This window comes from Pocillopora damicornis, chromosome 3 (genome assembly GCF_964200805.1).
Source record: "Pocillopora damicornis chromosome 3, jaPocDami1.2, whole genome shotgun sequence".
NCBI classification, from domain to species: Eukaryota; Metazoa; Cnidaria; class Anthozoa; order Scleractinia; family Pocilloporidae; genus Pocillopora; species Pocillopora damicornis.
Window position 1 is genome coordinate 6,047,160 of NC_142672.1, and position 20,333 is coordinate 6,067,492.

Sequence of the window (20,333 nt, forward strand, 5' to 3'; positions counted from 1 at the left end):
CAACATGGATGAATTGAAGGCGACTATTCGAGGGCAGAATGTTGAAATAGCAAACCTTCGAGCATCGCTTAATAAAGCGATAAAGCAGTTTGATGATGCCGAACAAGAGCTGGCCGAAACAAGGAAAATAGTTGACCAACAGGAGGAAGAAATCGCCGAGTTGTACGACCTCCAAGATCATCTAGAACAGTACACACGGAAAAACTCCTTGGAGATCCATGGAATACCGGAACAAGCTTATGAGTCAACAGAAGAAGTGGTTCTAAAATTGGCTAATGCCCTGGAGGTGCCGGTGTGCCAACAGGATATCGAAATATCTCACAAATTAAGCCGGAGAAAGGGAGTTAAGCCGATTATCGTAAAATTTGTTAATCATAAAACTAAAACGAATCTATACAAAGCCCGGACAAAACTCAAAAATGTGAGTTTCTCAAGCCTCTTCCCCGCTTCGACCGCCGCAGCACAGGTTGCCTCCTGCAAGATCTATTTATTCGAGAGCCTCTCGTCATACAGGAAAAAGATCGTCAACAAAGCGAACGAAATGCGGAACGATGGTTTAATCCTAAGCGTTTGGACAATGGATGGAAAGATTTTTATTAAAACGTCGCCCGAAGGTAGGCCTATAAAAATTAATGAATTAGATGATCTGGACTATCTTTAAATACTAGAAGAGAACACTTACAACAAAACTAGAAAACTGAGGACAACGTCGGACTGTAAGCTAGGAAGAGGGTTAGCTCTTGTAACTAATTGTTGTTGTTGTTGTTGTTGTTTTTTTTTTTTCCTTTTGCTATCGATATCATAAACTACTAATTGTAGCTCTTTATTGACTATGCAAATGCCTGTAAAATTAGATATTTTATCGCTTAATGTTCGAGGAATACGGGACCAGATTAAGAGGAGTATTTTTTCGTTCTTGAAAGATTTTAAAACAAACATCTACTTTCTCCAAGAAACCTATTCTGATCTAAAAGACGAAAATATCTGGAAAAATGAATGGGGAGGTGAGATATTTTTCTCCCATGGTACTAACCACAGTAAAGGTGTCTGCATTCTAATCAACCCTGCTTTTCATTCTCAGGTGGATTATTGTTATAGCAACAACTCAGGGAGAATTGTGCTAATTACGATTTCTTTTGGCTCCCAAAAATTAACACTTTGTAACATCTACGCACCAACCAACCAAACAAATCAACTCGAGTTTATGCAGGAGATAAACAACTGCATAATCGACAAAACAGAACTGACAAATTTAATTGTTGGAGGGGACTGGAATTGTACGCTGTCTAAAAAAGACAAAATTGGAGGAACGGTATGGGCACCAACGAATTACAGGAACTTGTTAGTGACTACAATGGATATGTTCGATCTAATAGACATTCAGAGAGTACGCTATCCAAAGTCACGAAAATTTACGTATGAATCAAAAGCAATAGGAATGAAGTCCAGGATAGACTTCCTTCTTTTGGCCAAAAACCTAACAAAAAGTGTAAAGAAAACAGAAATCTATCCATCAATTGCACCCGACCACAAAGCAATTTATACGTCCTTGTCTTGGTCGTGTGAAACCCCGAGGGGACCCGGACTCTGGAAATTCAATAATACTCTTTTAAAAGATGAAGAATACGTGGAGTGGGTTCGTAAAACCTATTCAAACACCGTAAGATATTACCGTCAAGCAACAAGCAAAGGTCTCCTGTGGGAGCTAATCAAAATGGAAATTAGGAATGCGACTATCTCGTATGCGAAATACAAAGCAAAAGTATCCAGAGACAGGGCAGAGGATATTAAACGCCAGCTCGAACAGTTAGACGACACTATTTGTAATAACTTTTTCTCGCCAGATATTAATCAAATCTTGCTGCACTATGACAACCTTAAATCCGAACTTCAGTCTCTGTACGAAAATAGAGGAAAGCAAGCGATGTTTAGAGCGAAATGTCGTTGGGTAGAACAGGGCGAACGACCAACAAAATATTTTTTCAATATGGAAAAAAGGAATTATAATAAAAAGACCATAAGGGAACTTCGCCTAGAAGATGAATCCACTACAATCAATGATAAACAGATCCTCGACCAAATTGAAGTTTACTTTAAAGACTTGTACACATCAGCAAAAACATTCTCTCAAGAGGAATACGATGAATTTACACAGCATTTGCAAATACCAAAATTTTCAGATGACGATCGGGACAACTTGGAAGGTCCTCTAAGTTATGATGAGTGCAAAAATGTACTAGAATCTTTCCAAAGTGATAAGGCGCCAGGTGAAGACGGATTCACCGTGGAATTCTATAAATTTTTCTACGACCTATTAGGCGAAAATCTTCTGGCATGCTTAAACGAGGCTTACGAGAAAAATGAACTTACCATCTCGCAAAGAAGGGGCATTATTGCTTTATTACCAAAGGAAGACGGCTCTTTACGCGACCTGCATAACTGGAGACCGATAACCCTACTGAATGTCGATCAAAAAATCGCTGCGAAAGCAATAGCTAAAAGATTAGAAACGGTTTTGCCGAACTTAATACACCCAGACCAAACAGGCTTTGTAAAAGGACGCTACATTGGGGAAAACATTAGACTTATAAGCGATGTTCTAGACCTAACAAAAGAGCAAAAAATTCTGGGCATTCTTATCGCTCTTGATTTTCGTAAGGCTTTTGATTCTCTCGAATGGCCCTTTATTATGAGAATTTTAGATGCTTTTAATTTTGGTAGCAGCATAAAACGATGGATAAGTACATTCTATATGAACGTGGAGAGCGCGGTATTGAATAATGGGTACACAACGAATTGGTTCAAACCGTCGAAAGGTGTGAGGCAAGGCTGTCCTCTCTCACCGTATCTGTTCATCCTCTCAGCCGAATTAATGTCCATAAAACTACGCTACGACTCGGGGGTCAAAGGCATTAATTTGTTTGGCAACGAACTTAAACTGTCACAATTTGCAGACGACACAAATCTGTTTTGTGCAGATTTAAATTCCGTGGAAAAAGCTTTAAATTTAGTCAATGACTTCGGTAGGATAGCTGGTTTACAGCTAAACATGAAGAAAACAAAAGCAATTTGGCTTGGGAAGTGGGCTAACAATAAAACCAACCCGTTGGGCATGAAGTGGACGCATACCCCGGTTCGGATCTTAGGAATTCACTTCTCGTACGATAAGAAGGGGAATGATGACCTTAACTTTAGCCTGAAATTAAGGAAGCTACAAACAAAATTGGATATGTGGAGTGCTAGAAGCCTCACGCTATTTGGAAGAGTTTTAATAACCAAAACTCTAGGTATCTCACAGATCATTTATTCCGCTTCAAATATTGAAGTTCCTGATACAATCGCAGACACGCTGAAAAGAAAGTTGTTTAACTTTATATGGAAAAAGAAGAAGGATAAGATCAAACGAACCGTGCTTTACCAAGATTTAGAGAAAGGTGGGCTACGCATGACAGATGTAGATCTTATGTTTAAAGCCTTGAGACTTGCATGGATCCCTAGACTTTTGAATGCTGGAGATAAAAATTGGTGCTCTGTGCCAAACCACTATTTCAGGAAAAAGGGGGGCTTAAATTTTCTTCTAAAATGCAACTACGACACAAAGTACTTCTCTCAATTGCCAGCCTTTTATAAGAACATTCTCAAATTCTTTCAAGAATTAAAAATACTTTACGGTTACGACCGGGAAAGTGATGTAGTACTGTATAATAATAAAGAAATTCTAGTAGATGAAACACCCGTCTATCTCAGCAACTGGATGGAGAAGGGAATCGTTTCTATTAAAGACTTGTTGAAGGAGGATGGTAGCTATCTCTCATTCCAGGAATTTAAAGGAAAGTTTTCATGCAAGACAAACTTCCTCCAGTATTTTCAGATTATTAGTGCCATACCTGACCGGCTACGGTCAAAAGCAAGACAAATAGAATCAGTTAATAATCAGTTTTTCACAAGTAACGATCATCTTTTTCACCTCAACGGAAATTTCACGCTCAACCTTGATAAAGCCAAATCAAGGGATTTCTATAATCTTTTAATTGCTAAAATCCACACTGGAGGTCAGGCAGGTCCTAAAAGATGGAGCGAAATACTTTCTTTGAATGATGAAAAATGGGCAAAGATATTTAAGTCAATACGAAAGCTGTGCAAAGAAACAAAACTAAAAGAATTTCAATTTAAGTTTATTCATAGAATCGTGGTGACAAAGAGAGAACTATAGAGTCCTAAAGTGTGACGTCACGTTGCCATGACAGCATTTTTTTCTGGTCTAAACAGTTTAAACTCATACTTCAAACATGGCGTCTTTATCGATATGCTCACTCGTTTCTTTCTTTTCTGGAGAGCGGAAATCGCTTGATCGCGGAGAAAACCACTTCAAATCCGACCATGTCCAAAGCTTTATTTATTCCAGGGGAGTCATCAAAGGTGAAGTCCAAGCAAGCATGAAAAATAAGGACTACAAAGTCACAGTAAGTTGCCAATTTGGGATCACAACACGTATGTTCAATTCGAAGAACTCCCAACCCCGATTTCACCTCCAATTTAATGTTTATATTGCGGAATATATATTGCAACTTACGTGTCTGTTTCGAATTATCTTTTTATCAGATTTATCTCGATGAAAACCTTGAAATAAAAAACACAGAATACGAGTGTCCTCGCGGCGAGTTCAAGTGCAGTCACGCGGCAGCCATATTTATTTATGGCATCCATAACCTTAGCAGGACGGACCTGCAATGCCAATGGAAACGAAAGCGAAAGGCAGAAAGCGTACAGTCTGCAAGCCAGATGTTTCCAGCGCCACCAAAGAAGAAGGATTACAGCCCTTTGGCGCGCGATCCTAGCCGAGAAGATCGGATGTGGCTGTACAGCGAACTAAAGCGCTATGGCAAATTTACAGGGACCTGCTGGATCTTGAGTCCCGAACCACAACCTGCTACCCCTCTCCCGATCAAGACGATTGAGGATATCATTTACTCAGAAGGTTTCCTTATGGCATCTACGAAGGAAAAACAATTAGAGTACTTGATTGAGAATGCCAAAGTAGAGAAGAGAACCATAAATGTTGTGAGCACCCTCAAGGCTGGCCAGCGAAACAGCCCTGCATGGCACCAAGCTCGTAGAGGCCGCCTGACTGCCAGTAATTTTGGCTCCGTCCTCCAGGCAAAAAGAGTTACACTGTCTCTTATCAAGCGACTACTTGGGGAATACAACTTGAGTGGAGTTAAAGCAATTGCATGGGGACAGGACAATGAGACTGAGGCCCTGAAATCCTTCACCAACATCACAAACTTTACACCTGTACAGACCGGCCTTTGGCTACACGAGTCGGGAGTTCTGGGTGCTTCCCCTGATGGACTTGTGGGAGACGACTCGGTGATTGAGTGTAAGTGCCCCTACACACATCGAAATGCGACAATCAAGGAAGCTTGTGGGCACAAAGACTTTTACTTGGAGGAGAAGGAAGGGAATTATACGCTGTCTACCACACATGTTTACTGGCATCAGTGTCAAGGCCAGATGTTCCTGACAAAGCGCAAATTCTGCTACTTTGTTGTATGGACCACAAAGGATAATGTAGTTATCAAGATTGAACGAGATGAATCTTGGGAGCACAATATTACTATCTTGAGTGATTTTTACTTTCATCAACTATTCCCAAAGATTACCGAGGGAGAACTTTGAAAAGTGGTGCACAGATGCTGGACATAATCGGAGTGGGGGGGGGGGAGTGGGAGCTAATGTAAATAGGCAGTAGCTAATGTTAAAAGGTATTTTTTTAAATTTCATACATTAATTTCTTAATATAACATTACATATTCTACACTCAGATAGAGACACAAGATAAAGAACCCACATTTTTTCATTTAGCATAGTAACTTAATAATAAATTACATTCTTCCTGAAAGCAAGCTTAAACAATTTTTTTTTTGCAACCAATGGCTACTGGTAGCTGGTAACACTTATCCTGGTTACTCAACAGGGCCCAGGTACATAAAACTTATGCCACACTTAAGTAGGCTTGCATAGCAATGCAAAGGGAAGGGGTGAGAGCCAAAACAAAATCCATGCAGCACAAGTTATTTTTTCTGACTACCTCTCACCATCCCTTAAGCTAATTGAAGTGTGGCTTTAGTTTTATACACCTGGACTCAGGCTCCCAGCTTCACAGACACAAAAGTAAAACCTTTAAGCCAGCACGACTTTCACACTTGGAACTACTGGACGAAAGAATTCCATACTGGTCACATGCCCCTGACCTGGATTTAGTTGAAATGACAATTTAAGAATGTCACTGGTTTTCATTATAATCTATTTTCACAGAACACATAGTAGTTTGTATTAATGAACATAAAGGAGATGAATATCAGAAAAATGTAAAACTGACCACATCATATTTTTGACCAAAGCTATGTCAATACCATTTGATCTGTTACAGTAGGGCTTCTAGTAATACAAAAATAATATTAAACTCATTGTACTATAATTTAGTTGAAAAAAAGTTCTATTCAGTCAAATTCAAAGTCTTTGCAGCCATCCTTGATCAATGGATACTGCAAATTAACAAGAGCTGAGCACAGTTGGCATAGCTTGTCAGCATGGCACCTCAAAAATGCTGGGATGAAGCCAAGGATGTGAAAACTCTTAAGTCTTGCATTTGCACGCTCTACGTGGATGCGACATCGAGCTATTGATTTTGTCGCCCTTGCCTCACTCTCTGTAAACTTTCCATTGTTGAGAAATGGTGGTATGTTCACTGAAACACCTCTTGGAACTACATCGCTGATGAGAAAACCTTTGTCTGCCAGAACAAGATCACCAGCACTCAAATGTTTACAAAACCCAGACTCTTTAACCATGACCTTGTCACTGACTGAGCCAGGGAAAAGATCACTAACATAGGTTATAACTCCATTTGGGGCAACCCCTATAATGACTTTGAAAGAGTTCATTCCCCTGTAGCTGGAATATGTAGCATTCTGCTGGGACATGAGCTTAGGTGCAGCAATTTCAATGTCTGTACAATCAATCACAATGCGGCAACTGCTGTACTCAGTGAAAGAAGATGGCAAACACATCTTGTTCTTTTCTCTAGATGGCACAGTTGTCATGATGTCTTTGAACAGGAGAGAATGCAGAACATGGACAAAAGTTAGTACTATGTTAGCAACAGTTGCAACACTGCATGAAAACAACTGGGCTAAATGTAGATTGGTATAATTTTGTTTCAGTTTCATCAGAGTGATAAATATCTGGTCCTCAAGTGTGATCGCCTCAACCTTCCATCCAGCATAATAGTTTATTTCACCCTTGAATCTTGAAACATATCCCACAACAATATCAAAAACATCCTTAGTGGGTAGACCTGTCTCCATCCGTATCACCTCAGGGCTCAAGCTCTTAGCAGAGTAGTGTGCACTATAGTAACTTGACACTTCCTTGTGTTTAGCAAGTTCTGTTGAAGTCATATCAAGCTCTATTGACAGCAGAGCTTCTTTGGAACTTGTCTTTTCCTCTTGTGAGCATTCAGTGGAACATGGTTCAGAGTTCTCTTTAATCTCTTCAAGCACAGATGCTACAGTTGGTAATTTCGTGGGCTCGGCAGACACTTTCCGTTTTTTCTTGGGGGTAGGTGTACTGGGAGGTGTTGGTCCTGTACCTGGCAGCAAGTCCAAACTATCACACAGCTTGTGCCTGTTTCTGTCACTGATGGTTGGCATATTTTCTTTTCGCCCATCTTTAAAGTGACAACTGCAAAGTCGCGAATGTTTGCTGGGCTTTCTATCTCCTCTCCTATAACAGAAAAAGACAGAAGCAGTTACTATACTTGCGCTTAAAAAACCCAAAGTTTAGTTGGTCACATGCTTAACCTTGTAGTCTAAGACGTGAATGCGAAGCGAGTATTTCTCTGAGCTTGTTACTTAATACTAGTTAGTGTAAAAGCTTTGATACTCACAACTATCATATAGTTTTTTAGTAACTAAATAATCTTAGATCAAGACTGAAGACAAGGAAAGGCAAAGCCGCGAGAAAAGAAATAAGACAAGAAAGAGAAACAGCTAATCGTGAATCAGTTTGAGATAAAAAAAAAAACCAGCTATTTCTAATCGATGGTACAGCATCGAAATATATATTTTTCGAAAAATACTCACCTTACAAATGATATCCACTTATCATAGAGTGTTTTATGTTTTTTCTGGTCTGGAAACGAAAAGAATCGGCAGCAGTGGCTTTCAGATGTGTGATTGCAATCTGGATGAAAACACTGGCCCATCGCAAACTTCGTCTCCGTGGCGTTTTGACTCGAATTATTGCTCACCAGGTGCTTTTGTCCGCTTATTATACTCTTCAATAGTAAGGCCAAAGGTTATCTTGATTCTCTTTATCTTATTTCTATTATTGGAGGATAAAATGCGCTATTATAGCTCTTGAAGTGTTCGAGGTCAACGACAATGTGTCACGCTAGGGACGCCATATTGGTTTGTTTAGACCACAGAATTCCGGTGCTATGGAAACGTGACGTAAGCACTTTAGGACTCTATTCAAATATGGTATTAAAACTGACGACGAATGCTGCTTTTGTGGGGAAAAAGACTCAATCGATCACACCTTTATTCACTGTTCCTTTACGAAATCATTCATACAGAAAGTCATTCGGTGGTTTAACACAACGTACAATTCACAGTTCTCTCCAACTACGGAGGAACTTTTATTCGGAAATACCTCCAACTTAAACGAGAATAGTACCACCAAGAAATTCAACTACGTCACACTATTCATGCGTTATTATATCTATAGTTGTAAACTTAACAACAAGCCCATTGTCCTTCACGACTTTTGTGAATGCAGTTCACCAAAGGGACCTAATTGAAAATACCGTCAATAACTAGCTCCTGACAAATGCGGTTAAAATATCTCAACTCTCTTTAAAAAAATACAAAATAAAATAAAAACAAAATTTAAATAATAAAAAAGTAAATAAACAAAAGACTTAGTGGTACACCTGCTAACAGTGAAACTCTCACCAAAACACTTCAAACAATACTCCTTACGTTCTTTTTCTTTTTTCACTTTTGTTATAGTTCCTCATTTAATGTATCAAAGTCTCAATGCACAAATGTAATTTAGCAGTAATAGCTTTTCAATCAACGTATTGTATTCGGATATGGTAAAGTTATCGTTTTATGTTATTCATATTGTATCATTGAACTTTATTGTAAGTAGACTAATATCTCCCCTTGGAGAGTACGGCACAATAAAGAGATACTATTAAAAAAAAAAAAAAAAAAAAAAAGTTCTAACGACGTGTTGGAGATAAAAACACGAGAGTTCGAAAATTATGGCTCCGGGAGTACCGAACGCAAAAAGCTATGCTCAGCCTGTCACCTGCCTGGCCATAATAAAAACAAATGCAGAAACGCTCCATGTGAAGGTATTGACTTTTGTCACAATCGTGACAAACATCCAGAATTCCGAGCAGAGATTTAAGATCTGAGGAGAGTAGTTAAGGAGCTGGAGAAAAAGCAAGAGCAAATTTGATGTGTTTAACGCAGCTAGAGAAGGAACCACAAACAGCTTCTTCAGTGTGATGCAGCCTCGACTGAGGAAACAGAAATACATCAAATATGTAGACAGAAGTGTACTTGATAAGGACTTACTGTTAAGGCGTAAACAAGTAGAAATAAGCGATAATTGTAACGGAAACACGTGGCTTGTGACGTAGTCACTTACATCCGGGATAGTTGAAAATAGTTGTTGTTGTAGTTTGTGAAGAAAACGAGAAATACATTTTCTTGAAGCGTTATTTGTGTCAATGATTCTTAATGTGGTTCTTGGGGCACGGGTAACATTACTCATCCTTAAAAAAGCATTAGCCAACAAAATTCCATTGAACGAAGATGCAGAGTGGGAATTGCCCTATATTATCGAGCGTTACAAGCGAGCTAATGTTGAAATTTTTTCACTAGTGTAAACGGAAGACCGCATCATTTCTACTGCATTATGTTACGTTGAAATGTTGAGTTTGCAGTTTACATGTGAATACACAATTCAAGTTGTTGCATTTAAATGTCTGTTTAACTTAAACTTTAAGCGGGAGAATGTTTGGTCGCTGGGAAAGGTTTGACCGACAATTTTACTAGCCGTATTTACCGCATAGTAGCGAAGTTCTATAAACAGATGTAAAGTCGGATATATTCGTTGCGGATTTCCCTTTAGATTTACATTTTTCGGCTTCCGTATTTTTATGAGGTTTGTTGGTTGGAATAAAGGCCATTTCTTGTTTTCTAATTGTTTATAAATTTTGACCGGTCCGTTTTAGCAAAGGCTACGTTTAAAAAATGTGTAAAATTGTTGCACAAAACCCCAACCGGGTAAACATATACCCGAATAAGAAAGTGCGTCTGAGTAATCACCATGGGAATGAAGGTTATAATCGAATCCTTGGACCCATTGCCCATGAACTAACAATTCAAAGAGAAAACTACCCAATGACAATTGTCTACCTAAAACTGAAAAACTGTGGATATGCTTATGGATCATTTGAAAGAATATTGGGAGACAAGCAGTATGTTGGAGAAACTTCAGAACCCCCTGCAAGACTGTTTGCTCAATTTCATGCCCCCCAGACAAGTCGCATAAAGAAAGATATGTTATCAGGAATAAAGAATGAAAATTCGAGGATGAGGGTGCTCTTTGCAACATCAGCACTTGGCATAGGGGTTCATGCTCCTTATGTGGTCAACATTATTCACATAACACCACCAAGTAGCCTTGAAGCATACATATAAAAAATTGGTCGTGCTGGTCGCACAGGACTTTCATCGTATGCTACACTTTACCACAATAATTACGATATTGGAAATAATATGAAACATGTAGAAGAATCAATGAAAAATTATTGCAAATCACAAGAAACATGTCAGAGGAAACTTCTTCTGGATTACTTTGGATTCTCCAGTGTTCAATAAAATAACTGTTGCTGTATATATGATGGAAAGTTCAAAATAACTGAAGAGGATCTATCTCATGCTGCCCAACAATAACAGTGTCATCCTTGAAAGATTAATCAAGAATGCAATTTCTGCCCAAGAGTCCCAAGCAGCATCAGAGAGTTCCATGCTATATATAACACTTCTGTAGATAACGATCTGGTTGCAAAAGTTATGGAGGGAGTGGAGTATATTGAATCAGAAACAGACCTATTGAGGACCTTTGATATCTGGGATAAAATCTGCTCCTCTCAGATCTTTTCGCGTATATGCGTGCACACTACTCTGTGTAAAACCGTAACCGTAATGTACCTGAATGGTAAAACCGTAAATGAACTCTGATGATGATTAGAACATCAATATTTATTATAAATATTGGAAACTACTACAATGTATCTTGATTCATACCAAAATCAGTATTGATATTGATTATCTCTGTTGTTATTATGATACTGATCTGTTTGTTTACCTTTGTTTTTTTTTTGTCTGAGCACAATACTATGATGAGAACATCAACTTAAATTGTAAATCCTGTGAGCAACTGTAAATATATCTTAATTCACAAACCAAAATCACTACTGATATCAATTATCTCCATTGTTACCATGATACTCATAAGATTGTCTACCTTTTAAAGTTTGCTAGTACACAAACTTCACATGGATCTCTGAATCACGTATTACTGTTGTTGGAAATCTGCTGACATTTTGCAATAGATCATTGGAAATAATCACACTGTTCTAACCAACCAGCCACCAATGACAATTGGATAAGTCTGCTGATAAGTACCCCACATATTTTCATTAGAAACAGGACCTTCTGACACACTGTAAAAGCTGAAATAATTCCACACTTTACCAAGATACTTGCAAGACTCAAGAACAATTCTACTAAAAATAATTTTGGTACATTCTGCATATCGTTTCCATTCAGGTACATTTAAGGAAAAATTGTATCGAGGGAAATCTTTAATGTTTCCTTTAGAGTTGTCATTAGGCTAGTGGTTGAAGTTAATTTTGTTCTCAATCAAGTTACTGGCAAATAAGTGCAGATCCTTGTTCTGAATTTCCTTTCTCATGTGTCCTTTCAAAATTTTCAAGTCCCAATTGTCACCAGTACCTCGGAACACACTACCTCTCTTTATTTTCTGCACCACTTTGTCTGAAAAGTGACCCCATAAGAGCTTCAGCAGGGTGTCCCTTCTCCCAGATGACAAGCACACACCAAGTTTGTTCAGTCGTTCTTGAAGCTAGGGATTACAAGGGAAGCAGAAATTAACTACACATGCACATGCAGTAACCTCCTATTTCACAACTTCATCATGAATATCACTTACAATATTTTTCTGGATGAATCTTTCAATTAGAATCACAATCACAACCTAACTGACAAAAAACTACCTCACGATAATAAAATTTCTGCAGAGCTTTGTATAAAAAGAGGATAAAACGCAAATTGTATTCAATGCATGATTACACTGGTGAATAATAAATACTGCACTGTGACTATGGCAATTGATTAAGGACAACAATGCAATGTTATACAGGTATCATTAGCTGAGAATTACCTTTTTGGTACATCCATCTTCAATGATGAGAACTTTATTCACACGTTTCACCAGGTTGAGATAGTGCCATCTCTCGTTCATGAGGATCGAATACAGAAAACTGTACTTTACTTGAAGCTCGCGCTTTGTTTCTGCGGCGGACTTCTCCTTGCCAGACACTGCGTTCATAATCTCGACAAGATAAAGGTGACTCGTCTTCAATTCAACCCAAACTTTATTTAAATCGAAGTTATTCATGCTTTCAAAGTCATTTCCATATATTTAGCTGGGGAACCTGAGATCTGCAGATATAATATACTTCAAAAACATGGACTACACATACTTAAGTGCATTTCTCTACATGTTGCATGGGAATAATTTCTCAGCAGGGTTAGAAAGTTGTCCATGAATGGTAATTCATGAATCAGAGTGTCTGAGAAGGAATATGTTGCATTATTTCTGGGATTTCTTCGACAGTCTTTACAAACAGAATTCCAACCTAGAGTTGATTTGAAAATGTATCTAAACAGCTGGACTACACAAACATGTTATTTTAAGTGGGATAGATTGTAAAGTACAGAACAATATAAGAGAAAGGCCAGTTTCAGCTAAAAACACGTCGACAGAGCTGGCATCTTTGTAAACAGCGATTTAGCACTTGAGAAAAATAAACTAAAAAACTTTACCTAAAACGGTGGTTTGTTCACTTAACAATAAACGGAGGTTTGAAAGCAATTGGAGGGTCGTCGTTTCCGCCTAAAGTCTTTCCTTCAATTGGTGCAGAGGAACTTTTCAGGAGAGGAGCCGAAAAGATGGCAAAGTTTAACAACGACTGAAGCTTATATGGTGTCAGTAGCTTTTACGTTGCTATATCCTGATAGAACCAAAGTGAAGTGCCTTCCGGAGGAACGGAACCATTTACACCACAACAACACAAGGAGGAATTAGGGAAGGCTTCCGACCGAATTATCTTATACCTCTGCAAAATAACAGCTACTACGGATGCTTTGTTTTTGAAATCGTACTACAGAGATGAAAGTGATATCAGTTTGCCAACTTTCGAAGAGGTATGAAGATTTTAGTTACTACCATAGATTACAATATTATTTTTCGTAATGAAATAAGTTCTACGTGGAAATTAAATAGATCTAAATTTTGATTGATGTACATGTTGTAGCTCAAATTTTCCTTGTTCTGATATATTTCAGATTGGTTTGATTTTTATCTTTCTTTGATTCAGATTGAGGTAATATGCATATTAAATCATTCCAGAATCAATTCTCTTTCATTTTTCTCAGTGATTCAGATTTCATACTTGAACAGGAAAAGGAACAGGGAACAGGATGCAAAGTAAATAGCTGTAGGCTGAGCCATACTATCACAAACATATTCCTCCCAGCCATCACTCACACAGGTACTACCCCCTTAGCAACAAGCATCCACAAGCATAAGCAAGAGAGGAGACGCAAAGAGAATGATCCCTCACTTTCTGAGAGCAGTAACTCCAGTATGAGTGTCACCCTTCGAAATCAACAGAGAGAAAAAACTAAGGAATTAAAAAGCCTACTTCACTGATGGTAGGCGTGATACTACATGTATGTGTCAGTGTTGATTTTAGTTCCTTCAGTCAAATGACACTTAACCCTTTGCTACCTTGTGACGCTGTCGGGAACCGTGAACAATGCCTTAAGTCGTTTTTGTGTCTGCTGCATTTGCATGCAGACACAATGATAAGCTGTAAAACGCACGACCATTACTTCATATAAGATAAAATCGAGGATTTTCTCATGACGTTTCACCGTGGATTCCATTTCGTGACATGTTACATGAAGTATTCTCAAAGTGTAATACTTTCGGTAGCCTGTAATACTTTCGGGTTAAATTCGTTCCTCTGGGGAATATTGGAACCAATCGGATTTGAGAAATGGACAACGCCAACAGCTCGTGGCACACAACTTATTTCCGGAAAGACTCGGAACCAATCAAATACGAGAAAAAGGAAACGTCAACTTCGTCAACAACCATGTGCTTCCGTTCAGCTTTCGAAGGAAGAGGTCCGCCATCTTGTTGTATATTTCACGTGAGCTTATTGCAGTGTTTGTTGCTTACTAGGTAAGTGATCTTTTCGTTTTTCATCTTTGTGATGGATTTCTTAACGGGTATTTTGTCCATTTGTCACAGCATTCGCACTACTTGTTTGTCCGGCCGTGTGAAAGGTTTTGAAAGATGCTTTGAAGTTGTAGATCGATGGAAGCTTTCTTGGCGCCAACAGCATCACCACTCGGCGATATTGCGAGTGCCTTGGACACAAAATAAGCTTTATGAGCCCCATTTGGAGAAAAGAAAGTCCCTTCGGGAAATAAATGAGCCCCATTTGGGGAGAGAAAAGCCCATTACGGGAATTATTGAGCCCCTTTTGGGGATTATAAAGCCCACTGAGGGAAATATGCCCTGTTTAACCCGCTGTTTGGGAAATGAAATCGCCCCTAAAGTGAAAATACCTTTCACTGGCCAGACATTTGCGAAAGCTGTTGCAATTTTTAACCTACAAGGGAAGTGTAGAAGTACAATTCATGATATTTGTTATCTAAGGATAGTTTCTAACAGATCTTTAAAAACAGATGTAAGATTTGTTGTGGGAGCTTCCATTGTTGATGTACCGCCATCGAAAGAATTCCACAAACATTCTCCTCGGAAAAATTCCAAGTTCGTTAAACAAGTAAAACGACATAGAGACCGAGAGCCATCTAGAATACCTGTGAAAAAGGTCCTAAATTATATGAAAAAGAAAAAAGCTAGAAGCAAGCTAAAGTTTATTTTTAAGAAATGTACCCCTAAATCTTAAAGATTGTATGACTTGGTTACTCACTATAAATTGTGGTATATACGGTATTTACAAAAATGCAACGCTTTTATTACTTCCTTAGTCAATTTTAAAAGACTGGCAACAAAAAAGTCAAAAAAAAGAAAGCAAACTAGTAGCTGTTGTTCAGGTAAAATTAAAAAATCAACTTGCCCGGCTAAAACATATTGCGTATCAAGGATGAATCTTTTGAGATCAGGTGACGTTGAATTAAATCCAGGTCCCGAACAGAATGTGAACAATCAGACCAATTTGTCAGTGGATTCCTCAACATTGCTTAACTTTCGATTAGGACAGTTAGGATTGATAGCTTTAGATGTGGGTGGTGCAGGTGACTGCTTTTTTAAAGCCGTATCACATCAATTGTATGGTAATCCCAGTCATCACTTTCACATCAGACAAGCTGCTGTCCAATACCTCAGCGCCAGTACCGGTCAGCGGTATCTGGGTTGAGCATGCGCTTTTGACGGCTTTTCTCCTCGTCGCGTCAGCCATATTGTTTGTTACTCGTTCGGAGTCAGGTTTCCCTGTTGCGATTAAAGCCTTTCACTATCTGGACGTGCCTTGGTTCATTGTGTTAACTCTCCTACTGGCGTGGTGGCAGTGTTCGGTTCTACCCAGGCCATATTTTCGCCGAAGAAGGCTATTTTTCGCCTCGTCCACGTGAGCCAAAACAGTGTATCTTTCGCCGTGTCAACACGTTCCAGAGCCCTAAACGTGAAATATGGCTGCAACACACCGTGCACCGAAGCAGTGGTGCCTCTCCAAAGTGGAATCTATCAATTCCTTTGAAAACTGGAAGCAAAACCTCATTTACACTCTTTCTTTGGACAGCAACTTCGCCCCCTTCCTCGCAGATGGATTCACATGGTTAAAAAAGACCAGGGGTCAGCCGCTTCGAGGTCTTCACAACGATGGCGAATCAGTGCCATTAGCTCGTCGCCTGACAGCCCGCCAAAAGGTTAACTTCCTCGAGCTGATGTTAGGACAGATCGCCAACTATTGTCCAATTATCTCTCGAAATACTCTGGTGAAAAACTCTACATCCCTCGAGTTCATCTGGCAAACCATCAGACAGCACTTTGGTTTCCAAGTCACCGGGGCTCAGTTCATTGACTTTTCCGAAATACACCTAGCTGCTGATGAGCGCCCCGAAGATCTGTACCAGCGCCTCACAGCATTCGTAGAAGATTCATTGCTACGTGCCAACGGCTTAACCCACAATGGCCAAGCAGTGCAGGAGGATGAGGAGTTAACCCCTACACTCGAAAACTTTGTGGTCCTCACTTGGTTACGCCTCATTCACCCCAGTCTCCCACGACTGGTTAAGCAGCGTTATGGTACAGAGTTGAGATCCCGTACTCTTGCCTCGATCAAACCTGAGATCTCGCAGGCCCTCAATTCCTTACTCGAGGAAATCCGCACGTCGGATGATGCCAGAATCCTGCGTGCTGCTGTTGCAGACGATTTTCGTCGCCCTCGTCAGAGTAACAGGGGTGTTCCTAGAGCCCGTCCCAGACAACCCCGCCAAGACAAGGTCTGTCCTCTATGTAAACAGGCTGGCCGTTCTATGACAAACCACTTCCTCAGTCAGTGTACCTTCCTCCCTGACAGTGACAGGCGTTTCATGGTGAAAGCACGACAGATCGCCGGCATCCTTGACAATGACCAAGAAACTGAGACCAGTCCTGATTCTGATTAACCAGACCCTGACACAACATTGCCAGGCCCGGACATGGTGGCCTACCATGTGCAGACCCGCCAGTCCCCTTACATGGATGTCTTTCATGATCATCGAGTCGTGCGCGTCACCCTCGACAGCGGTGCAACTGGAAATATGATACGCCGTTCAACCGCGAAACACCTCGGCTGTCCGATAATCTCAAGTGCCCAGTCCGTCCAACAGGCTGATGGCTCGTCTCAGCTCCAGGTGATAGGAGAAATTCGTACCACCTTCACCCGGGACCACACAAACTTCGCGTTTGAAGGTCTCGTAGTTGAGAATCTTGATGTTGAGGTACTTGCCGGTACCCCCTTTATGGAGACGAATGACATCGCTGTCCGACCTGCCAAGAGAGAGGTACTACTAGGCAATGGCTCCGTCTACACGTATGGGTCCAAATCCCCACCCAACCCTCATGCAACCGCACGTAGAGCATTTGTCCTACGTGCCCCTGCTCCATCCCAGACAGTGTGGCCTGGAGAGTTCATGGAAGTACGTCTACCAGACGATGCACCTTCTGACTCGGAGTACGCACTAGAGCCTTGCATCGACGCACCCAGTGCACACAATCTGAAGCCATCCCAGTTGTGGCCACAACCTGGTGTCGTTTCCAGCGTTGCCCGAGCCATACGGATTCCTAACCTATCAAGCGTACCCCGCACTCTCAAGCGCCACGAACACTTCTGCCAAGTCATCCCTGTTTTTGAGCCCCCCGAAGTCCCATCATCACCCCCACCTACTGCTCAGCGCCCGTTGCCGCCCTCTAGTACACGTCACTCTGCATCCGTTCAGGTTGATCCAGACAACACCCTTCCCCAAACCGTTCGTGCAGACTTCCAATCACTACTTACAGAGTACGACACTGTATTTGACCCGCAATTCCCCGGATACAATGGAGCCGCTGGCGCATACAAGGCCAAAGTCAACATGGGTCCTGTCAAACCTCCTCAGCGGAAGGGTCGCCTCCCCCAATACGCACGGGATAAGCTCATCGAGCTCCAGGAAAAGTTTGACGACCTAGAGAATCTTGGAGTCTTCCGCCACCCCGAAGATGTGGGTATCACCATTGAGTACCTCAATCCATCTTTCCTTGTAAAGAAGCCTAATGGTGGTTCCCGTCTCGTCACCGCCTTTTCTGATGTGGGCAGATACAGCAAACCACAACCATCCCTGCTACCCGATGTTGACTCCACATTACGGCTCATCGCCCAATGGTCACACATAATTATCACTGACCTTACAAGTGCTTTCTACCAGATCCCTTTAGCCAAAGAGTCCATGAAGTACTGCGGTGTCGCCACCCCCTTTAAAGGCGTACGGGTGTATGCCCGCTCCGCTATGGGAATGCCTGGCTCAGAGACTGCTCTAGAGGAGGTTATGTGCCGTGTTCTAGGCCCCTTACTTCAAGATGGAGCCGTGGCCAAGATCGCCGATGATTTATACTGCGGGGGCAACACCCCTCAAGAGTTACTCCACAACTGGAAGAGGGTCCTGCAAGCTCTTCACAAATGCAACCTGCGTTTGTCAGCCCACAAGACCATAATCAACCCCAAGTCAACCACTATCCTTGGTTGGATTTGGTCTGCCGGTACCCTGTCTGCCAGTGCCCACCGCCTCAACACCCTCGCCACGTACCCTGTGCCAAACACCGTTGGTCGTTTGAGATCGTTCATTGGTGCGTACAAAGTCCTGTCTCGTGTTATCCCACGGTGCTCTAGTTATCTAACCCCGCTGGATGCCGTCACGGCTGGACGTACTTCACAAGAATCCATCACCTGGTCTGACAGTCTCAGGGCTGCATTCCATAACGCTCAGAAGGCCCTATCCTCAGCCCTCTCTATCACCTTACCTAGACCTAAGGACCAACTATGGGTCGTCACCGATGGCGCAGTCAAGGACCCAGGAATAGGCGCCACCCTCTATGTGACGCGCAACAACAAGCTACACATCGCCGGTTTTTTCAGCGCTAAGCTGCGGGGCACTCAGACAACGTGGCTTCCATGCGAAGTAGAAGCCCTCTCCATCGCTGCGGCTACAAAGCACTTTAGTCCATACCTCATCCAGTCATCCAATAAAGCCTGTATCCTAACGGACAGTAAGCCATGCGTCCAGGCTTATGAGAAGCTATGCCGCGGCGAGTTCTCCGCAAGTCCTTGCGTATCTACTTTCCTGTCAGTTGTCAGCCGCTACCAGGCCTCAGTGCGACACGTCTCCGGCGCCTCTATCCTCCAGTCAGACTTCGCGAGTCGAAATGCTGCCCCTTGTGAGAATGAAACCTGTCAGATTTGCCTGTTTATCGCCTCAACCAGAGATTCTGTTGTCCGAGCCGCGACTGTCCAGGACATCCTCCAAGGCCATGCCCGCCTCCCTTTCACGAGCCGTCCGGCCTGGTTGGCCATACAGTCTGAATGCCCAGACCTACGCCGCACGCACGCACACCTTGTCCAAGGCACAAGGCCTTCCAAGAAGCTCACAAACATCAAGGACGTCAAACGCTATTTGCAGGTCGCCTCAATCGCAAGTGATGGCCTACTCGTCGTCCAACGTCATGATCCCTTGTCACCGACCAGAGAGTGTATTATTGTCCCTCGCCAGGCCTTGGATGGCCTCTTGACAGCCCTTCACATTCAGCTCAGCCACCCTTCTTGTCACCAGTTAAAAATGGTTGCCAAGCGTTATCTGTTTGCCCTCGACCTGGACAAGGCAGTCTCCCGTGTTTCCGATGGATGCCACTCCTGTGCAGCAATTCAGAGATCACCAACAGCACGAACTGACCAGTCCACTTCGCCTCCACCTGAAACTATTGGGCAGTCCTTTGCGGCAGATGTCATAAAACGTTCTCGCCAACTTATCTTTGTACTCCGTGAAACGGTGACCTCTTACACGTCCAGTCTCTTTCTTGAGAATGAACGCCACCAAACTTTGCATGATGCCATTATAAAGCTTTGCGTGGAAATGCACCCCATGGATGGTCCACCTGCTGTGATCCGCACCGACCCTGCTCCCGGATTCAAGGCCCTTGTCAATGATTCACTCTTACAGAAACACAATCACAATTGAGCTTGGCCATGCCAAAAATCCCAACAAGAACCCCGTTGCAGAGAGAGCAGTCCAAGAATTGGAGAATGAGCTGTTACGTCAGGAGCCTCTCGGTAGTTCTGTCTCTCCCCTCACCCTTGCCGTAGCCACTTCCGCCTTAAACTCACGTATCCGTTC

The 20,333-nt window shown here is 41.7% G+C and overlaps 4 protein-coding genes and 2 pseudogenes across 4 annotated transcripts; 4 read left to right on the plus strand and 2 right to left on the minus strand.

Moving 5' to 3' along the window:
- Positions 1-1,766, plus strand: LOC149047960 (uncharacterized). Its single transcript, XM_089202244.1, has one exon. It carries the CDS (start codon positions 5-7, stop codon positions 659-661), a length of 657 nt encoding a protein of 218 aa, XP_089058370.1. The 5' UTR covers positions 1-4; the 3' UTR covers positions 662-1,766.
- Positions 1,767-4,212: 2,446 nt separating this feature from the next.
- On the plus strand, positions 4,213-6,518 carry LOC149047961 (uncharacterized). The gene is made up of 2 exons (XM_089202242.1): positions 4,213-4,463; positions 4,603-6,518. The coding sequence occupies exons 1-2, from the start codon at positions 4,290-4,292 to the stop codon at positions 5,677-5,679; spliced, it is 1,251 nt and encodes a 416-aa protein (XP_089058368.1). The 5' UTR covers positions 4,213-4,289; the 3' UTR covers positions 5,680-6,518.
- On the minus strand, positions 6,373-8,533 carry LOC149047962 (uncharacterized). The gene is made up of 2 exons (XM_089202241.1): positions 8,148-8,533; positions 6,373-7,788 (listed from the first exon to the last, which is right to left on the minus strand). The coding sequence occupies exons 1-2, from the start codon at positions 8,267-8,269 to the stop codon at positions 6,504-6,506; spliced, it is 1,407 nt and encodes a 468-aa protein (XP_089058367.1). The 5' UTR covers positions 8,270-8,533; the 3' UTR covers positions 6,373-6,503.
- A 2,956-nt stretch (positions 8,534-11,489) lies between these two features.
- On the minus strand, positions 11,490-14,884 carry LOC149047963 (uncharacterized). The gene is made up of 2 exons (XM_089202245.1): positions 12,553-14,884; positions 11,490-12,234 (listed from the first exon to the last, which is right to left on the minus strand). Exons 1-2 carry the CDS (start codon positions 12,787-12,789, stop codon positions 11,983-11,985), a joined length of 489 nt encoding a protein of 162 aa, XP_089058371.1. The 5' UTR covers positions 12,790-14,884; the 3' UTR covers positions 11,490-11,982.
- LOC149047964 (uncharacterized) lies at positions 14,675-15,847 on the plus strand (annotated as a pseudogene).
- A 269-nt stretch (positions 15,848-16,116) lies between these two features.
- LOC149047965 (uncharacterized) overlaps positions 16,117-20,333 on the plus strand; it is a 4,920-nt pseudogene continuing 703 nt past the window's right edge.

What these genes read in the sequence shown, in the direction of transcription:
- LOC149047961 (XM_089202242.1), top strand. Translation starts at nt 4,290, where the DNA reads ATGGCGTCTTTATCGATATGCTCACTCGTTTCTTTCTTTTCTGGAGAG. An exon ending in ATAAGGACTACAAAGTCACA is followed by an intron (nt 4,464 to 4,602) that starts GTAAGTTGCCAA and finishes TCTTTTTATCAG; the next exon opens with ATTTATCTCGATGAAAACCT.
- LOC149047963 (XM_089202245.1), bottom strand. Translation starts at nt 12,789, where the DNA reads ATGAATAACTTCGATTTAAATAAAGTTTGGGTTGAATTGAAGACGAGT. An exon ending in AAGATGGATGTACCAAAAAG is followed by an intron (nt 12,235 to 12,552) that starts GTAATTCTCAGC and finishes TGTAATCCCTAG; the next exon opens with CTTCAAGAACGACTGAACAA.
- LOC149047960 (XM_089202244.1), top strand. Translation starts at nt 5, where the DNA reads ATGGATGAATTGAAGGCGACTATTCGAGGGCAGAATGTTGAAATAGCA.
- LOC149047962 (XM_089202241.1), bottom strand. Translation starts at nt 8,269, where the DNA reads ATGGGCCAGTGTTTTCATCCAGATTGCAATCACACATCTGAAAGCCAC. An exon ending in AAGTGGATATCATTTGTAAG is followed by an intron (nt 7,789 to 8,147) that starts GTGAGTATTTTT and finishes TTTCTGTTATAG; the next exon opens with GAGAGGAGATAGAAAGCCCA.